We start from the raw sequence: 17,411 nt of genomic DNA, 5'->3' as shown, positions 1-17,411 counted from the left end.
GAGCATCCTACTCTTACCCTCACTGACACGTGGCACAGGTAGCAATCCTGAGATTACTACCCTCGGGGTCCTGCTTTTTAACTTCCTACCAAGCTCTCTATACTCACTCTTCAGGACCTCCTCACTCTTCCTTCCGACGTCATTGGTACCGATGTGTACCATGACATCTGGCTGATCACCCTCCCACTTCAGAATGCTGTGCACGCGATCAGAGACATCCCTGACCCTGGCACCTGGGAGGCAACAAACCATCCGGGAGTCTCTGTCACAACCACAGAACCCCCTGTCTGTACCTCCTGACTATCGAGTCCCCTATCACTACCGCTCTCCTCTTCTTCCACCCTCCCTTCTGTGCTGCAGAACCAGACTCAGTGCCAGAGATCCGGCTGCTGCAGCTTGTCCCAGGTAAGGCATCCCCCACAACAGTATCCAACTCGGTATACCTGTTGTGGAGGGGAATGGCCACAGGGGAACCCTGCTCTGCCTGCCCTTTCCCTTTCCCTCGCTTGACGGTAACCCAATTACCTGTGCTCTGTGCCTTTGGCGTAACTGCCTCCCTGAAGCTACTATCTATAAACTCCTCATTCTCCCGAATGATCCGGAGGTCATCCAGCTCCTGCTCCAGTTCCCTAACGCGGTTTGTTAGGAGCTGCAGCTGGATGCACTTCCAGCAGGTGTCGTTGTCAGGGATGATGGCAGCTGTGTCGATGATCCGGCACGTCTTGCAGAGGTTGCTGTGGTAGGGTTGTGTGGTGTCGTGGTCACTGTTCTCCTGAAGGCTGGGTAGTTTGCTGCGGACAATGGTCTGTTTGAGGTTGTGCGGTTGTTTGAAGGCAAGAATTGGAGGTGTGGGGATGGCCTTGGCGTGATGTTCGTTTTCATCAATGACATGTTGAAGGCTCTGGAGAAGATGTCGTAGCTTCTCTGCTCCGGGGAAGTACTGGACGACGAAGGGTACTCTGTCCGCCGTCTCCCGTGTTTGTCTTCTGAGGAGGTCGGTGCGGTTTTTCGTTGTGGTGCGTCGGAACTGTCAATCCACCAGGTACACGGTACATACTCTTGCAACTCGGCCAACATTGTCTACCTGATACGCTGCAGGAAAGGATGTCCCGAGGCATGGTACATTGGGGAGACCATGCAGACGCTACGACAACGGATGAATGAACACCGCTCGACAATCACCAGGCAAGAGTGTTCTCTTCCTGTTGGGGAACACTTCAGCGGTCACGGGCATTCGGCCTCTGATCTTCGGCTAAGCGTTCTCCAAGGCGGCCTTCACGACACACGACAGCGCAGAGTCGCTGAGCAGAAACTGATAGCCAAGCTCCACACACATGAGGACGGCCTCAACCGGGATCTTGGGTTCATGTCACACTATCTGTAACCCCCACGACTTGCCTGGGCTTGCAAAATCTCACTAACTGTCCTGTCTGGAGACAATACACATCTCTTTAACCTGTGCTTAACGCTCTCTCCACTCACATTGTCTGTACTTTTGAGACTTGATTACCTGTAAAGACTCGCATTCCAACCAAATTATTTTGTAAATTGAGTTTGTGTCTTTATATGCCCTGTTTGTGAACAGAACTCCCACTTACCTGACGAAGGAGCAGCAAGCGCTCCGAAAGCTTGTGGCTTTTGCTACCAAATAAACCTTTGGTTGGACTTTAACCTGGTGTTGTGAGACTTCTTACTGTGCCAATCCTCTTGCCAGTGCTAACATTTTCTCCTCATTTCCTTTATCAATAGCCTTACTTATTTTGAATGTTCGTGAAATTTTCCCTCAACCTTGTCTGCCTAAGGATCTAACAACTCTCCAGTCTCTCCACATAACCAAAGTCCCTTATTCCTGGTACTAATTTGGTAATTACTCTATGGATCCTCAAATGCCCAGAATCTGCGTACTTTGACTTTACAATAATATGGCGGTCTTTAACTGGATGAATAGTTAATTCTGGTCATTATAACTCTATACTTGTTTTCAGCCAGCATAGTGCAGGGATGGCACTTGTACAACATCATTTGAATTTGTTTAGGTATCTGCAGTAGGCTCTTCTCTCACAGATAATACACCAACTATCCTTCCTGAATCCCAACCATACTAGGCTCCTCTGGCAGCCCAGATTATTTCTGTAAAAATAATGCATAGGTCCATTTCTAGAGATATAGAATTGAAAAGAGGTTAGGGAATTAGGGGTTATAGGGATCAGGCGGGTAAGTGGAACTGATCCACTTCAGATCAGCCATGATCTTATTGAATGGTGGGGCAGGCTCGAGGGGCTAGATGACCTACTCCTGCTCCTATTTCTTATGTTCTTATATTTATTAGGTTCAGACATAGGCCATTCTGCCCCTCAAGCTGTTCTGTCATTCAATTAGATCATGATTGATCTGATTGTGGCCTCAACTCACTTTTCTGTCTCCATAACCTTCCCTTATAGATCAAAAATCTAAACTCAGCCTTGAATATATTCAATGACCCAGTCTCCACTGCTCTCACAGAATTCAAAAAATTCATTTTCATCTCCATCCTAAATGGGAGATCTCTTATTCTGAAACTGTGTCCCCTTGTTCTAGATTTTCCACAAGTTGGGGCAAACTTGTTTAGAACTTTGAGAACACACTGCGAACACTTACTCACAAAGATATTTACAACTCAAACAAGCCATTTAACCCAACAGGTCCAATGTTGAACCTCCTCCCATCCAATCAACATGCCCTTTACAATTCTCTCTCTCATGTTTATCTCTTAAATGCATCTATACTATTTGTCTCAATCATTGATGTAATGAGTTCATCTTTGTGAGTTCCACATTCTCACCACTCTCGGTAAAAACATTTCTTCTGAATTCCCTTTTGGATTCACTAGTAACTATCTTGTAATTATCAGTAACTAATACTTATATTCACTAGTAATTACCTTTATATTTATAAGATATTTTATACTTATGGTCTCTCTTACAAACAGAAACATGTTCTGTCTGTATATCTTACAGATGGTAGTCATGATGTGGAGATGCCGGCGTTGGACTGGGGTGAACACAGTAAGAAGTCTCACAACACCAGGTTAAAGTCCAACAGGTTTATTTGGTAGCAAATACCATAAGCTTTCGGAGCGCTGCCCCTTCGTCAGATGGAGTGGAAATCTGTTCTCCAACAGTGCACAGAGACACAACATCAAGTTACAGAATACTAATTAGAATGCAAATCTCTACAGCCAGCCAGGTCTTTAAGGTACAGATAATGTGGGTGGAGGGAGCATTCAACACAGGTTAAAGAGATGTGTATTGTCTCCAGACAGAACAGCTAGTGAGATTCTACAAGTCCAGGAGGCAAGCTGTGGGGGTCACTGATAATGTGACATAAATCCAACATCCCGGTTTAGGCCGTCCTCATGTATGCGGAACTTGGCTATCAGTTTCTGCTCAGCGACTCTGCGCTGTCGTGTGTCGTGAAGGCCGCCTTGGAGAACACTTACCTGAAGATCCAAGGCTGAATGCCCGTGACTGGATCTTCAGGTAAGCGTTCTCCAAGGCAGCCTTCACGACACACGACAGCGCAGAGTCGCTGAGCAGAAACTGATAGCCAAGTTCCGCACACATGAGGACGGCCTAAACCGGGATGTTGGATTTATGTCACATTATCATTAACCCCCACAGCTTTCCCCCTGATCTTGCAGAATCTCACTAGCTGTTCTGTCTGGAGACAATACACATCTCTTTAACCTGTGTTTAATGTTCCCTCCACCCACATTATCTGTACCTTTAAGACCTGGCTGGCTGTAGAGATTTGCATTCTAATCAGTATTCTGTAACTTGATGTTGTGTCTCTGTGCACTGTTGGAGAACAGATTTTCACTCCATCTGACGAAGGGGCAGCGCTCCGAAAGCTTATGGTATTTGCTACCAAATAAACCTGTTGGACTTTAACCTGGTGTTGTGAGACTTCTTACTATCTTAACAGACCCTTTATTCATGTTAAAATACTAAAATCAAGCCACCCCTAAGTTTCACTTTTCTGGGCAAAAGAACACCAGCCTGTTTAATATTTCCTGATAGATATAACCTCTCACTTCTGGTATCATTTTAATTTTTTTTATATCTCTATTTGTATAATATGGAGAGCAGATCAAGGTGGGCAGAGGGTCATGTGGATCATAAACATCGATATAAATCTATTGCATCAAATGGTGACAGCCCAAAGCTTCCCCTAACCTCAGGAATCAGCCCCTATCCCTGGCCTTGCCACCTTTGGGCACATCTCACTTACACCAGGGACTAGCCCGTATCTTTCTTCTTCCTCCTGCCTGCCCACCCACCCGCCTGTTTTTAGATATCACGTCACCCTCTCTGTGGTGGCATGGTGGCAGTGGTTAGCACTGCTGCCTCACAGCACCAGGGACCCGAGTTCAATTCCCGGCTTGGGTCACTGTCTGTGTGGAGTTTGCACATTCTTCCCGTGTCTGCCGGTTTCCCCCGGGTGTTCCGGCTTTCCCCCACAGTCCAAAGATGTGCAGGTTAGGTGGATTGGCCATGCTAAATTGTTCCTTAGAGCCAGGGGGACTAGCCAAGGTAGATACATGGGGTTATGGGGATAGGGCCTGGGTGGGATTGTGGTCAATGCAGACTCGATGGGCCGAGTGGCCTCCTGCTGCACTGTAGGATTCTATGATTTTATCTTATGCCATCCCAAGGAACCCAGCAATCATCACATCATGGTCACCCTCTGTGTTCGGAAATTCTGAGCAGAACTTTCTGTTTTTGAAACTAAGTGCGCGTCCCGCTTGGTCGGAAATGGCAGGAAATTATGCCTGATTCTATGCTCGGAAGTTCATTAATTATGCTCAGACAGGGGTATCTTCGAATGATGTGGCGGGTCAGGAACTGATTCGTCTATCTGCCATTACTTAATGGGGTCAAAGATCAGGGTGCCATATTTAAACGCCACCTGAGCACACACATTTACTGTCTTCAGCCCAAATGTCTCAAGGACTCACATCAAGATAGCTGCACACAAAAAGAAAAAGGTGCACCAAGATTTAGTAATAGCTCTCTTGAGCCTTTAACCATAGGAGTGAGCCAACACTGGGATGGCCATACCTGAGGGATGACTCCAGAAAGCACACCAACCTCACCTCGCTGGATTGGCAGGTGATGAGCATGGCTGGCAACCATCTCTGCAATGCGATCTAGTGAAGGAAGAGGATGAATGATCTCACCTGTTCCATCAGAGTAAGTTAATCTTCAGCTCCCTCCAGTATCATGGCACACTGTACTCTTCAGGAATCTCACACATTTTGGGGTAGGATTAGTAAGTTTGCGGATGATTCAAAGATTGGTCGGGTGGTTAACAGTGAGGCGGAATGTCTTGGGCTACAAGAAGATATAGACGGAATGGTCAAATGCGCAGAGAAGTGGCAGATGGAATTTAACCCTGAAAAGTGTGAGGTGACACATTTTGAAAGGACTAACTTGACAAAAAAATACTCAATGAATGGTAGGACACTAGGAAGTTCTGTGGAACAAAGGGACCTTGGCATTTTTGTCCAATGGGACATTTGCCTTTATCAATCGAGGCACAGATTACAAAAGCAGGGAAGCCGTGTTGGAGTTGTATAGCACTTTGTGAGGCCACAGCTGGAGCACTGTGTGCAGTTCTGGTGGCCACATTATAGGAAGGATGTGATTGCACTGGAGGGGGTGCAGAGGAGATTCATAAGACCATAAGATATAGGAGCAGAAGTAGGCCACTCAGCCCATTGAGTCTGCTCCGCTATTCAATCATGGCTGATATTTTTCTCATCCCCATTCTTCTGCCTTTTCCCCATAACCCCTGATCCCCTTATTAATGAAGAACCTATCTATCTCTGTTTTAAAAACACTCAATGACCTGGCCTCCACAGCCTTCTGCGGCAAAGAGTTTCACAGATTCACCACTCTCTGGCTTAAGAAATTCCTCCTCATCTCTGTTTTAAAGGATTGTCCCTTTAGCCTGAGGTTGTGCCCTCTGGTTCGAGTTTTTCCTACTAGTGGAAACATTCTTTCCATGTCCACTCTATCCAAGCCTCGCAGTATCCTGTAAGTTTCAATAAGATCCCCCCTCATCCTTCTAAACTCCAACGAGTACAAACCCAATCTCCTCAGCCTCTCCTCATAATCCAAACCCCTCATCTCCGGTATCAACCTGGTGAACCTTCTCTGCACTCCCTCCAATGCCAATATATCCTTCCTCATATAAGGGGACCAATACTGCACACAGTATTCCAGCTGCGGCCTCACCAATGCCCTGTACAGGTGCATCAAGACATCCCTGCTTTTATATTCTATCCCCTTCGCAATATAGGCCAACATCCCATTTGCCTTCTTGATCACCTGTTGTACCTGCAGACTGGGCTTTTGCGTCTCATGCACAAGGACCCCCAGGTCCCTTTGCACGGTAGCATGTTTTAATTTGTTTCCATTGAGATAATAATCCCATTTGTTATTATTTCCTCCAAAGTGTATAACCTCGCATTTATCAACGTTATACTCCATTTGCCATATCCTCGCCCACTCACTCAGCCTGTCCAAATCTCTCTGCAGATCTTCTCCGTCCTCCACACGATTCACTTTTCCACTTATCTTTGTGTCGTCTGCAAACTTCGTTACCCTACACTCCGTCCCCTCCTCCAGATCATCTATATAAATGGTAAACAGTTGCGGCCCGAGTACCGATCCCTGCGGCACGCCACTAGTTACCTTCCTCCAACCGGAAAAACACCCATTTATTCCGACTCTTTGCTTCCTGTCGGATAGCCAGTCCCCAATCCACTTTAACACACTACCCCCAACTCCGTGTGCCCTAATCTTCTTCAGCAGCCTTTTATGGGGCACCTTATCAAACGCCTTTTGGAAATCCAAAAACACCGCATCCACCGGCTCTCCTCCATCAACCGCCCTAGTCACATCTTCATAAAAATCCAACATGTTCGTCAAGCACGACTTTCCCCTCATGAATCCATGCTGCGTCTGATTGATCGAACCATTTCTATCCAGATGCCCTGCTATCTCCTCTTTAATAATGGATTCCAGCATTTTCCCTACTACAGACGTTAAGCTGACCGGCCTATAGTTACCCGCCTTTTGTCTCCTTCCTTTTTTAAACAGCGGCGTAACATTAGCCGTTTTCCAATCAACCGGCACTACCCCAGAATGCAACGAGTTTTGATAAATAATCACTAACGCATCCACTATTACCTCTGACATTTCTTTCAATACCCTGGGATGCATTCCATCCGGACCCGGGGACTTGTCCACCTTCAGTCCCATTAGTCTACCCAGCACTGCCTCTCTGGTAACATTAATTGTATTAAGTATTTTCTCCTGCTGCCAACCCTCTATCGTTAATATTTGGCAAACTATTTGTGTCCTCCACCGTGAAGACCGACACAAAAAATTTATTTAAAGACTCAGCCATATCCTCATTTCCCACTATTAACTCCCCCCTCTCGTCCTCCAAGGGTCCAACATTCACTCTAGCCACTCTATTCCTTTTTATATATTTATAAAAACTTTTACTATCATTTTTTATATTAATTGCTAGCCTAGCTTCATAGTCTATCCTTCCTTTCTTTATCGCTTTCTTAGTCTCTCTTTGTTGTTTCTTAAATTTTTCCCAATCACTTGTTTCTCCACTATTTTTGGCCACTCTGTACGCAGCTGTTTTTATTTTAATACTCTCCTTTATTTCCTTCGTTATCCACGGCTGGTTCTCCCTTTTCTTACAATCCTTGTTTTTTGCTGGAATATCCAAGTCATTAATAGAAATTGTAAATAGTTGAGGCCCAGCACCTATGACAACAGACTCAAAGGGACGAATGGTCTCCAGCTTCTATTTCTTACGTCCTTATTTCTCATCAATTACCAAGTCTCCTTAAATAGATTTTTCCAGTTGTCAGTCTCTCCCCACCTTTCCCAATGTTATCAAAATCCTACTCATTTCAAATCTCACTGAGCTACCTACATTGGCTCCCTATTCCCAACACATTGGATTGGACATGTTCATCCTCTATCCCTCCCTCTGCAGGTACAGTTTAATGTTCTCTTGTCCTCCGTTCACTGTAATCAGGTGATCTGCTCGAGGGGCTTTTCCCCTTTTTGTGCCACAGAACCTTGTTTTTTTTGTCAGATTCCCTCCCCTTCTGTCATTCTGCTGTAACCATTTGCACCTCCTCCCTCACCCCTTATTGTTCCTCTGCCTCTCCCTCCTGATGTTCAGATCAATCTAACAACCAAGAATCAATTAATTCTCTGAACAGAAACAGAAATGAGAATTCATGCAGACTGAAAATCTGTGACAAAGAAACAGGCATCACCTGTGTAAGAATTTATTATTGAGCCTGATAAATTATTAGATATGAACAGAGTTAATTTTTTTCAGAATAAAGCAATCTTTTATTTTTATACATCATAATACAAAAATAATTTTGTTTGTTAGGACATTTCTGAAACACTGAACAGGGCATGAAGGCACTTTGTGAGATTCTGTGCAGTTATTGGGGTGAAGGCATTGTCACTGCTGTTTCACCCTGAAACATTTTCCCCATCATCATTAACCCCAAAACATTCTTCCATCACAATGGTACCTCTAATCATTCTCCAATACCAAATGAGCATTTCCTCAACATGCCAAAACATTGCCACTAACACAATGGCACCTTTCAAAACCTTGCTCACACTATGACCCCTGGAACTAAACAGACATTGACTCTTATCTCTGTTCTCAGTCACATCATTGGCTCAACTTCTCAAACCCAAACATGTGAGAGTTAGTGAACATCTGAACACAGACTAATCTTGGAAACTGTGAATCATGTTAATCAGCATTTATTTTGTAAATGTCTCAAACGGAGGGAGTTGCTGCTGTCAATGATCCAGAATCTTTACGAGAAGCACTGCCCAGTATAAAGGTTTTTGCAAAGTATTAGTGGCCACAGACATTGGAGACCAGGAGAAGGTCTCAATAAAGCAATGAGAGAAATCCAAACCCACATTCTGAACTACAGGTGAGGAAGAGGAATTGAAGAACCATCACCTGGGACCCACAGATCTAACTGTGATCTGGTAGTCTGGACTCAAAAAACATTCCCTCCCTCCCTCCCTGGCTGTGACCCATTGATGGCCCAAGAACTGTGAACACCATGAATATGCATATGGCACCGCATCATCAGTTAACACTCCCACTCAGGGCACCGGGTGATTCCAGATCTCATCATGTTCCAATCCAATGTCAATAACTAGAAGACTCAGATCTAATGAAGTATGGAAACCTGGAGCCACTTACAATAGAACATATTCCTGTATTGTGCACAACCTCAAAGTATATCATGTAAAATGTTTAAAAGTTGAGTATAGCCAAGGTACCAATTCTCAAATAATAAAAGGTTCTGTTTTGCTCAGTTCCTGAAAAAGAAACTGGAATTTGATTCACAATCTGATACTCCTTTCACCTTTGATGAAAGAATTCTTCGCTGGAAGGTTATTGAAGAGGATGTGTACATCTAGCAATGTCTCTCACATACTCTGTATTCTGTAACCCACACATCTTGGGAAAGATTAATATTGATTTAAAAGGAACTGGATCTTTGGTTACTCAGTCTCATTCAAGTTTCTATTTTATAAAAAAACATTTCTCAAGGAACACACTGGTAAGAACAGTCAATACTGTGACAATAATTAAACTCTTTCCTTCAAACTATCCCTCTGACTTCCTTTATGTGATGAATAAATTCGGAGATGATTCAGATGTTCAAACTGAAATCGGAAAGGATTCTAACTGCTGGACACAATATCTGTAAACGAGACCTTATTCTTCAATCTCAGGAAATTCTGCTCAACAAGAGTTTCACAGGACGGATGTTTCACAAACAACATGTAAACGGAACACAAAATCTTTCTCTTTGTGGCAAATACAGAAGGTGCAAAGAACTGGAACAATTTGAATCTTTAGGTTAAATTGCAACAAAGAAACTAAAGGTGAATTAAAATATTTGGTGAAATTATAAATACCATCATTTCAGACCAAGATTCAGCACAGTTAAAGATTGACAGGCCAATCACAGCCAGGTTCTCAAAGCTGCACAATATTTTATACATTGAGGGAAGTCCAACAGTGGCCAGCTGGTGGAGCTCATGCAAGAGGCAAGAATCTATTGATTTACCAGTCCTACAGCCCACTCAAACCTGGAGATTAATAAACAGGATAGTTAACTGCAGTAATTTCTTGAATTTCCTTCACACCAATGGATAATCCTAAACAGAAAACAATCACCGAGATTAGGACTTCACCAGATCATCTGCCATGAGCTTCTCTGAGATTAATCGACACAAAATAAGGACAAATCCGGGATCAGCACACGAGTCAAAATGACTGCCAACAAACAGAAGATAGTGATCAAACGCCAACATTAGGATAATATGTGACATCCTAGCATCTCAACAGATAAAGAATTGGGATCCAAGATGATCATTGATTGTCCACACTTGAAAGACAAGATTCCGATGAAACACGCCTCAGATGAGCCATCGAACGGAATGAAGTTTTTTCAGGCTTGGATTGAATTCGTTGGTTGGTGACTCCAGTCACTGACTCCACCCACCTCCCCACTGTCTGACCCAAGGCAATATCCAACTAGCTCACCAAACAGGAAATATATTCAAGAGAAATTGGCTTTGAAGATTAATGAGGGACCCAAATAGGTTTAAACCCAGATTCATTCCATCAACCAAATTTTTAGAAAACAGGGCATTGGGATAATTGAAATACATTTCTAGAGGATCAGATTAGTGACAATGCAATATTAATTAATCCTCTAAATTTCCAAAAGGTAAACCAGACAATCCCACGTGGACAGTAAGAATTCCCAATGGGGAGATAGTGTGAAATGTTGAGACCCTCTGTCCTTCACAAAGCAGCAAGTGAAACTATTCAGGTTCTCTGAAGCTCCCAGGGTTCCTGAAACCACCCTTGGTCCATACAGGCGACACAGAGAGGGTGGGGGGGGGGGGGGGGGGGGGGGGGGGATTGACAGGCCCAACACCAGACCAGGTCTTGAAACACTGGCCTGGTAACCCTCTTAAACCCAGTGACCCCCCCACCTGGAATGACTGAGCAGACACCAGGATTCTACTCACTGAATGTTAATCTAATTCTGTATCAGCAAGGAGCTAGTCCATCCCATTCTCAGACCCATTCCCTCCCAAGCTTGGTCTATGAACTTGGATGCTCCAATATCCATTTTTCACATGATGGACACGGGCCTCCAACCACATCTGCCCCCCCATCAAGTACCAGCATTGGGTGGAAGAGGTGGGAGAGAGTTAAATGTCCTCATCCCACAGGCACAGCTGTTTCTGTGGGACATAGAAGTCGAACTGGGAGCATTTCTGGCAGCTTTTGATGCCACACTTGTAGGAGCTAGTCTTGCCTGTTGGGCCCTTTGAGCGACAGTATTTCAGGAAGCAGGGGTACCACTCAATACAGAGTGCGTAGCGACAGATGCAGCCTTTCCACCGATCCGGACTCACCCGACACCGTGGCACATCTTCTGAAACTGGCATTATTTCAAAGATTGAACCCTCAATACCTGTGGAGAACCGAAGGAGCAACAGGTCAACTCGGGATCAACTATCGGACGGAGAATCCCACTTCATATTCACTTCCCCACCTTTAATATCCCGAAACCAGCCCCCCCCCCATCCCCCAATTATTATTCATCTCACTGACCTTATTCAGAGATTAAAGGTCACTGTGTCAATCAGTTGCTCCAATGCAGCAGTCAGCTTCCTGCTGTGAAGGCCAGGTTAAAATGACTCCAGTACCAACATTCTACATGAGGTTAGAGGAAGAGCATGAAGGAGATGGGGTTTAAGGGGTGGGGAACCTGGGATGCGTCACTGGAGCTATTTTTGTTCATGTAGAGGGTAAAGGTCAGCAAGGAGTGGTTAAGCTGAATGGCCTGTTTCAGTATTGTATCAATTTGGTATGTGTATGTCTGGGAATCATGAATGAGATAGGGCGACATGGTGGCACAGTGGTTAACACTGCTGCCTCACAGCGCCAGGGACTTGGGTTCCATTCTGGTCTTGGGTCACTGTCTGTGTGGAGTTTGCATGTTCTCCCCGTGTCTGCGTGGGTTTCCTCCGGGTGCTCCGGTTTCCTCCCATAGCCCAAAAGATGTGTGAATTAGGTGGATTGGTCGGGCTAAATTGTCCATTAGTATCAGGGGGATAAGCAGGATAAATATGTGGGGTTGCAGGGATAGGGCCTGGGTGGGATCTTTGTCGGTGCAGGCCCGATGGCCGAATGGCCTCCTTCTGCATTGTAGACTCTATGAGATAAGACCATAAGACATAGGAGCGGAAGTAAGGCCATTCGGCCCATCGAGTCCACTCCACCATTCAATCATGGTTGATTTCAACTCCATTTACCCGCTCTCTCCCCATAGCCCTTAATTCCTCGAGAAATCAAGAATTTATCAATTTCTGTCTTGAAGACGCTCAACGTCTCGGCCTCCACAGCCCTCTGTGGCAATGAATTCCACAGACCCACCACTCTCTGGCTGAAGAATTTCTCCTCATCTCTGTTCTAAAGTGACTCCCTTTTATTCTAAGGCTGTGCCCCCACGTCCTAGTCTCCCCTGTTAATGGAAACAACTTCCCTACGTCCATCCTATCTAAGCCGTTCATTATCTTGTAAGTTTCTATCAGATCTCCCCTCAACCTCCTAAACTCCAATGAATATAATCCCACGATCCTCAGACGTTCATCGTATGTCAGGCCTACCATTCCTGGGATCATCCGTGTGAATCTCCGCTGGACCCGCTCCAGTGCCAGTATGTCCTTCCTGAGGTGTGGGGCCCAAAATTGCTCACAGTACTCCAAATGGGGCCTAACCAGTGCTTTATAAAGCCTCAGAAGTACATCCCTGCTTTTGTATTCCAAGCCTCTTGAGATAAATGACAACATTACATTTGCTTTCTTAATTACGGACTCAACCTGCAAGTTTACCTTTAGAGAATCCTGGACTAGGACTCCCAAGTCCCTTTGCACTTTAGCATTATGAATTTTGTCACCGTTTAGAAAATAGTCCATGCCTCTATTCTTTTTTCCAAAGTGTACGACCTCGCACTTGCCCACGTTGAATTTCATCAGCCACTTCTTGGACCACTCTCCTAAACGGTCTAAATCTTTCTGCAGCCTCCCCACCTCCTCAATACTACCTGCCCCTCCACCTATCTTTGTATCATCGGCAAACTTGGCCAGAATGCTCCCAGTCCCGTCATCTAGATCGTTAATATATAAGGAGAACAGCTGTGGCCCCAACACTGAACCCTGCGGGACACCACTTGTCACCGGTTGCCATTCTGAGAAAGAACCTTTTATCCCAACTCTCTGCCTTCTGTCTGACAGCCAATCGTCAATCCATGTTAGTACCTTGCCTCGAATACCATGGGCCCTTATTTTACTCAGCAGTCTCCCGTGAGGCACCTTGTCAAAGGCCTTTTGGAAGTCAAGATAGATAACATCCATTGGCTCTCCTTGGTCTAACCTATTTGTTATCTCTTCAAAGAACTCTAACAGGTTTGTCAGGCACGACCTCCCCTTACTAAATCCATGCTGACTTGTCCTAATCCGACCCTGCACTTCCAAGAATTTAGAAATCTCATCCTTAACGATGGATTCTAGAATTTTGCCAACAACTGAGGTTAGGCTAATTGGCCTATAATTTTCCATCTTTTTTCTTGTTCCCTTCTTGAACAGTGGGGTTACAACAGCGATTTTCCAATCCTCTGGGACTTTCCCTGACTCCAGTGACTTTTGAAAGATCATAACTAACGCCTCCACTATTTCTTCAGCTATCTCCTTTAGAACTCTAGGATGTAGCCCATCTGGGCCCGGAGATTTATCAATTTTCAGACCTTTTAGTTTCTCTAGCACTTTCTCCTTTGTGATGGCAACCATATTCAACTCTGCCCCCTGACTTTCCTGAATTGTTGGGATATTACTCATGTCTTCTACTGTGAAGACTGACGCAAAGTACTTATTAAGTTCCTCAGCTATTTCCTTGTCTCCCATCACTAGATTACCAGCGTCATTTTGGAGCGGCCCAATGTCTACTTTTGCTTCCCGTTTGTTTTTAATGTATTTAAAGAAACTTTTACTATCATTCTCTCTCTCTGGGTAGAATATCTGGAAGTGAGCTGGAGATCATTTGGGTGGATTAATGTTACAATGATATAAAACTCTGTTTCAGCCCCAGCAGGAGTAACTGCATCCAGTTCTCAGCACCAAACCGCAGGAAACATACTGAGTTTGGAGGTGGTGCAGTGCACATTGACCACAATATTCCGAGGGCTAAAAGGGTCAAATTATGAAGACAGTTTTCATTGACTAGGCATTTATTTACTCAAACATAGAAGATTTATCTAATTGATGTGTTTAAGGTAGTTAAAGGATTTGATAGCATTGAAAAAGTGAACTATTTCCTCTGGTGGCGAGAGTCCAGAACCAGGAGAAATAACTTTAAAATCAGAGCGAGCCTTTCAGGAGTGATGTTAATTAGGAGGCATTTCACACAGTGTTGGAAATAGGTTATAGAATCCAGATAAGATCTAGAAGGAGGCCACTCAGCCCATCGAGTCAGCACCAACTCTCTGAAAGAGCACTCTACCTAGGCCCACTACCCCACCCTATCCCTCTAACCCTGTGCATTAATCATGGCCAATCCACCCGACCTGCACATCTTTGGAGTGTGGGAGGAAACCGGAGCACCCGGAGGAAACCCATGCGGACACGGGGAGAACGTGCAAACTCCACACAGACAGTGACCCATGGCCGGAGGCAGCAGTGCTGGAGGTCAACTGGAAATTATAAAACTGAGATTGATTGTTGGTGGACAGTACTAATGGCAGGTCAACAGAGTCAAATTACAAATGAACCATAAAGTAACAGAAAGAGTGTGTGGGGCTCTCATTCACAAACCTTTCTCCATCCAATGTTTCACATCGCTCTCTCTTGTATAGACAGCATCCATGGCATCTGCACATAAATTGTTAATGTGAACACTCAGGGGGTTAGCTCTGCTGTAGTTCACTGCCACATCCATGTATAGGTGCTCTGGAGCTCGCTGTTCCTCGGCCACACGCACAGTCCTTGGATTCTTCTATAGTGAGAGAGAGAGAAAATATTCAGTATTGGGAAGGTCTCACATGGGTGGGGGAGGGGGCGGGGAGCAGGGGTGACACAGCAAAGCCATGCCTCAGAACCAAAACTTAAACAGTGCAGCAACTATAGAAAGAGAATCAAACGTCATGTCCCAGAAACAGGTCATTCAGCACACCAACTCTAAACCAGTGCTTACACCTAATCCTACTTCAACAATAATGTATATTTATAAAGCACCTTTAATGGAACGAAACATCCCAAGGTGCTTCACAGGTGCAGTATATAACAAAATGTTACACCAAGTTTATAAAATAACCAAAAGCTTGGTAAAAGAAATAGGGCATATGAAGGATCTTAAGGGGGAAAGCAGAGGAGAGAGGTGGAGATTTAAAGACAGAATTATAGAGCTTGCCATTCAGGCAACTGAAAGGGTGACCAAAAATCAGGGATTCTCAAGGGGCCAGAATTAGATGAGCGCAGAGATCTCGGAGGCTGAAGGAGATTCCAGAGATAGGGAAGGATGAGGATATGGAACGAAAGATGAGAATTCTAAAATCAGGACATTGTTTGGTTGGGAGCCAGTGTAGATCAACCAGCGCTGGGGACTGGGGGAAGAGGACGTGGACAGGTGAGTTTAGAATGATCTCAGATTCAGAAGGTGAAACTCCTCGAGCACTCGCTCTATCTGTTCCTGCTCTCACAGTCACGTGTCTCCCCATTGCTTCTGCTCCTTCCTTGTTCCCAGAGTGCTTTCTCCATTTCTGCACTGTCCCTGCTCCCATCAAAGATGGGAAGACACTGCAATGAGAAGCAGGCGCAATCATCTTACTGATAACTATAAGTAAATACCTCTTACATGCAGCACCTTCCGTTTGAGTGTTTTACAGTATGATTTAGATGGGGGTCTGTGATTACCAAACCATTCAAAAAGAGGTTCTTCAAACAAAGTTTGAGAACCACTGCTACAGACTCACTTATTCTAATGCACTCCTGGCTGTTCTCCCGTATTCCACCCTCTAAACCTTCCGGAATTAAAAACTCTGCTGCCGGTGTCGTAACTCGCACCAAATCCCATTCCCTGATCACCCTCGCGCTGACCTACATCGGGCTCCTAGTCAGGGCAACATCATGATTTCATAACTCTCATCCTTGTTTATAATCCTCTCTATCTCTCTAATCTCCTCCAACCTTACAACCCTCAGATTTCTGCACTCTTCTAATTCCAGTCTCTTGAACATTCCCAAATTTTAATGGCTCTACCAGTCAAGGCCATACTTTCATCTGTCCACACCCGGATCTCTGGATCTCTGCTAAGCTTTTCAGTCTAGCTCTTATCCTTTAAGACGCACCCTAATCACACCCTTGACCAAGTGTTCGGCCATTTGCCCTATTCTGGCCTCTGTGGCTTGATGTCTAATCCTGCTTGATAATGCTCCTGTGAAGCACCTTGGGATGTTTATGTTAAAGATGCTATATAAATACAAGTTGTTGCTGGAGTGATACAAAACATCACACTCATACCTACCAATAGGAGCAGTTCAGAGAGGAGACTGAGGAGGAAAAGGAAGAGGAAGGAAGTTTCAGGAAGCTGTAGTTTCCGGTAATTCCCATCTCACCTGTCGCAGTTTGGCCATTGATTCACTCGGAATAATTTCATTCTTGTGGAGCCTGGTGATGAAGCACAAACCCTGGAACTGTTTCTGACCCCGTTCCAACTCCCCCAGAATCAGGGAACGGATAATCTTCACATCCTGGGAAAATGGATGGAGAGAGAAAAATATTACTCTGCTTATTCTTTCATGGGATGTGGGTGTCGCTGGCTCGAGCAGCATTTATTGCCCATCCCTAATTGTCCTCAAGAAGTTCATAGAATCCCTACAGTGCAGAAGGAGGCCATTTGGCCCATCAAGTCAGCAGCAACTCTCTGACAGAATATCTTACCCACGTCCTCTCCCCCACCCTGTCCCCGTCACCCCACACATTTACCATCACCAATCCACTGAACCTACACATCTTTGGACAGTGGGAGGAAACCCATGCAAACACGGGGAGAATGTGCAAACTCCGCACAGTCACCCAAGGCTGGAATTGAACCTGGACCTGCTGTGAGGCAGCAGTGCTAACCACCGTGCCAACGTACTACCTTGGTGATGAGGTGCCTTCTTGAACCACTGCAGTCCATGTAGTGTAGGTACACCCACTGTGCTC

General features: G+C 45.0%; 1 protein-coding gene across 1 annotated transcript; it reads right to left on the bottom strand.

Moving 5' to 3' along the window:
• Positions 1–8,329: 8,329 nt before the first annotated feature.
• LOC144488320 (out at first protein homolog) lies at positions 8,330–16,954 on the bottom strand (the record flags this gene model as incomplete). The annotated part of the gene is made up of 3 exons (XM_078206367.1): positions 8,330–11,623; positions 15,021–15,201; positions 16,820–16,954. Coding segments are annotated over 3 exons (582 nt in total), but the record flags the coding sequence as incomplete, so codon positions are not given.
• Positions 16,955–17,411: the final 457 nt, after the last annotated feature.

This window comes from Mustelus asterias, unplaced genomic scaffold (genome assembly GCF_964213995.1).
Source record: "Mustelus asterias unplaced genomic scaffold, sMusAst1.hap1.1 HAP1_SCAFFOLD_1460, whole genome shotgun sequence".
NCBI classification, from domain to species: Eukaryota; Metazoa; Chordata; class Chondrichthyes; order Carcharhiniformes; family Triakidae; genus Mustelus; species Mustelus asterias.
The sequence above is the reverse complement of the archived record's forward strand: the minus strand, read 5'-3'. Positions and strand labels throughout refer to the sequence as shown.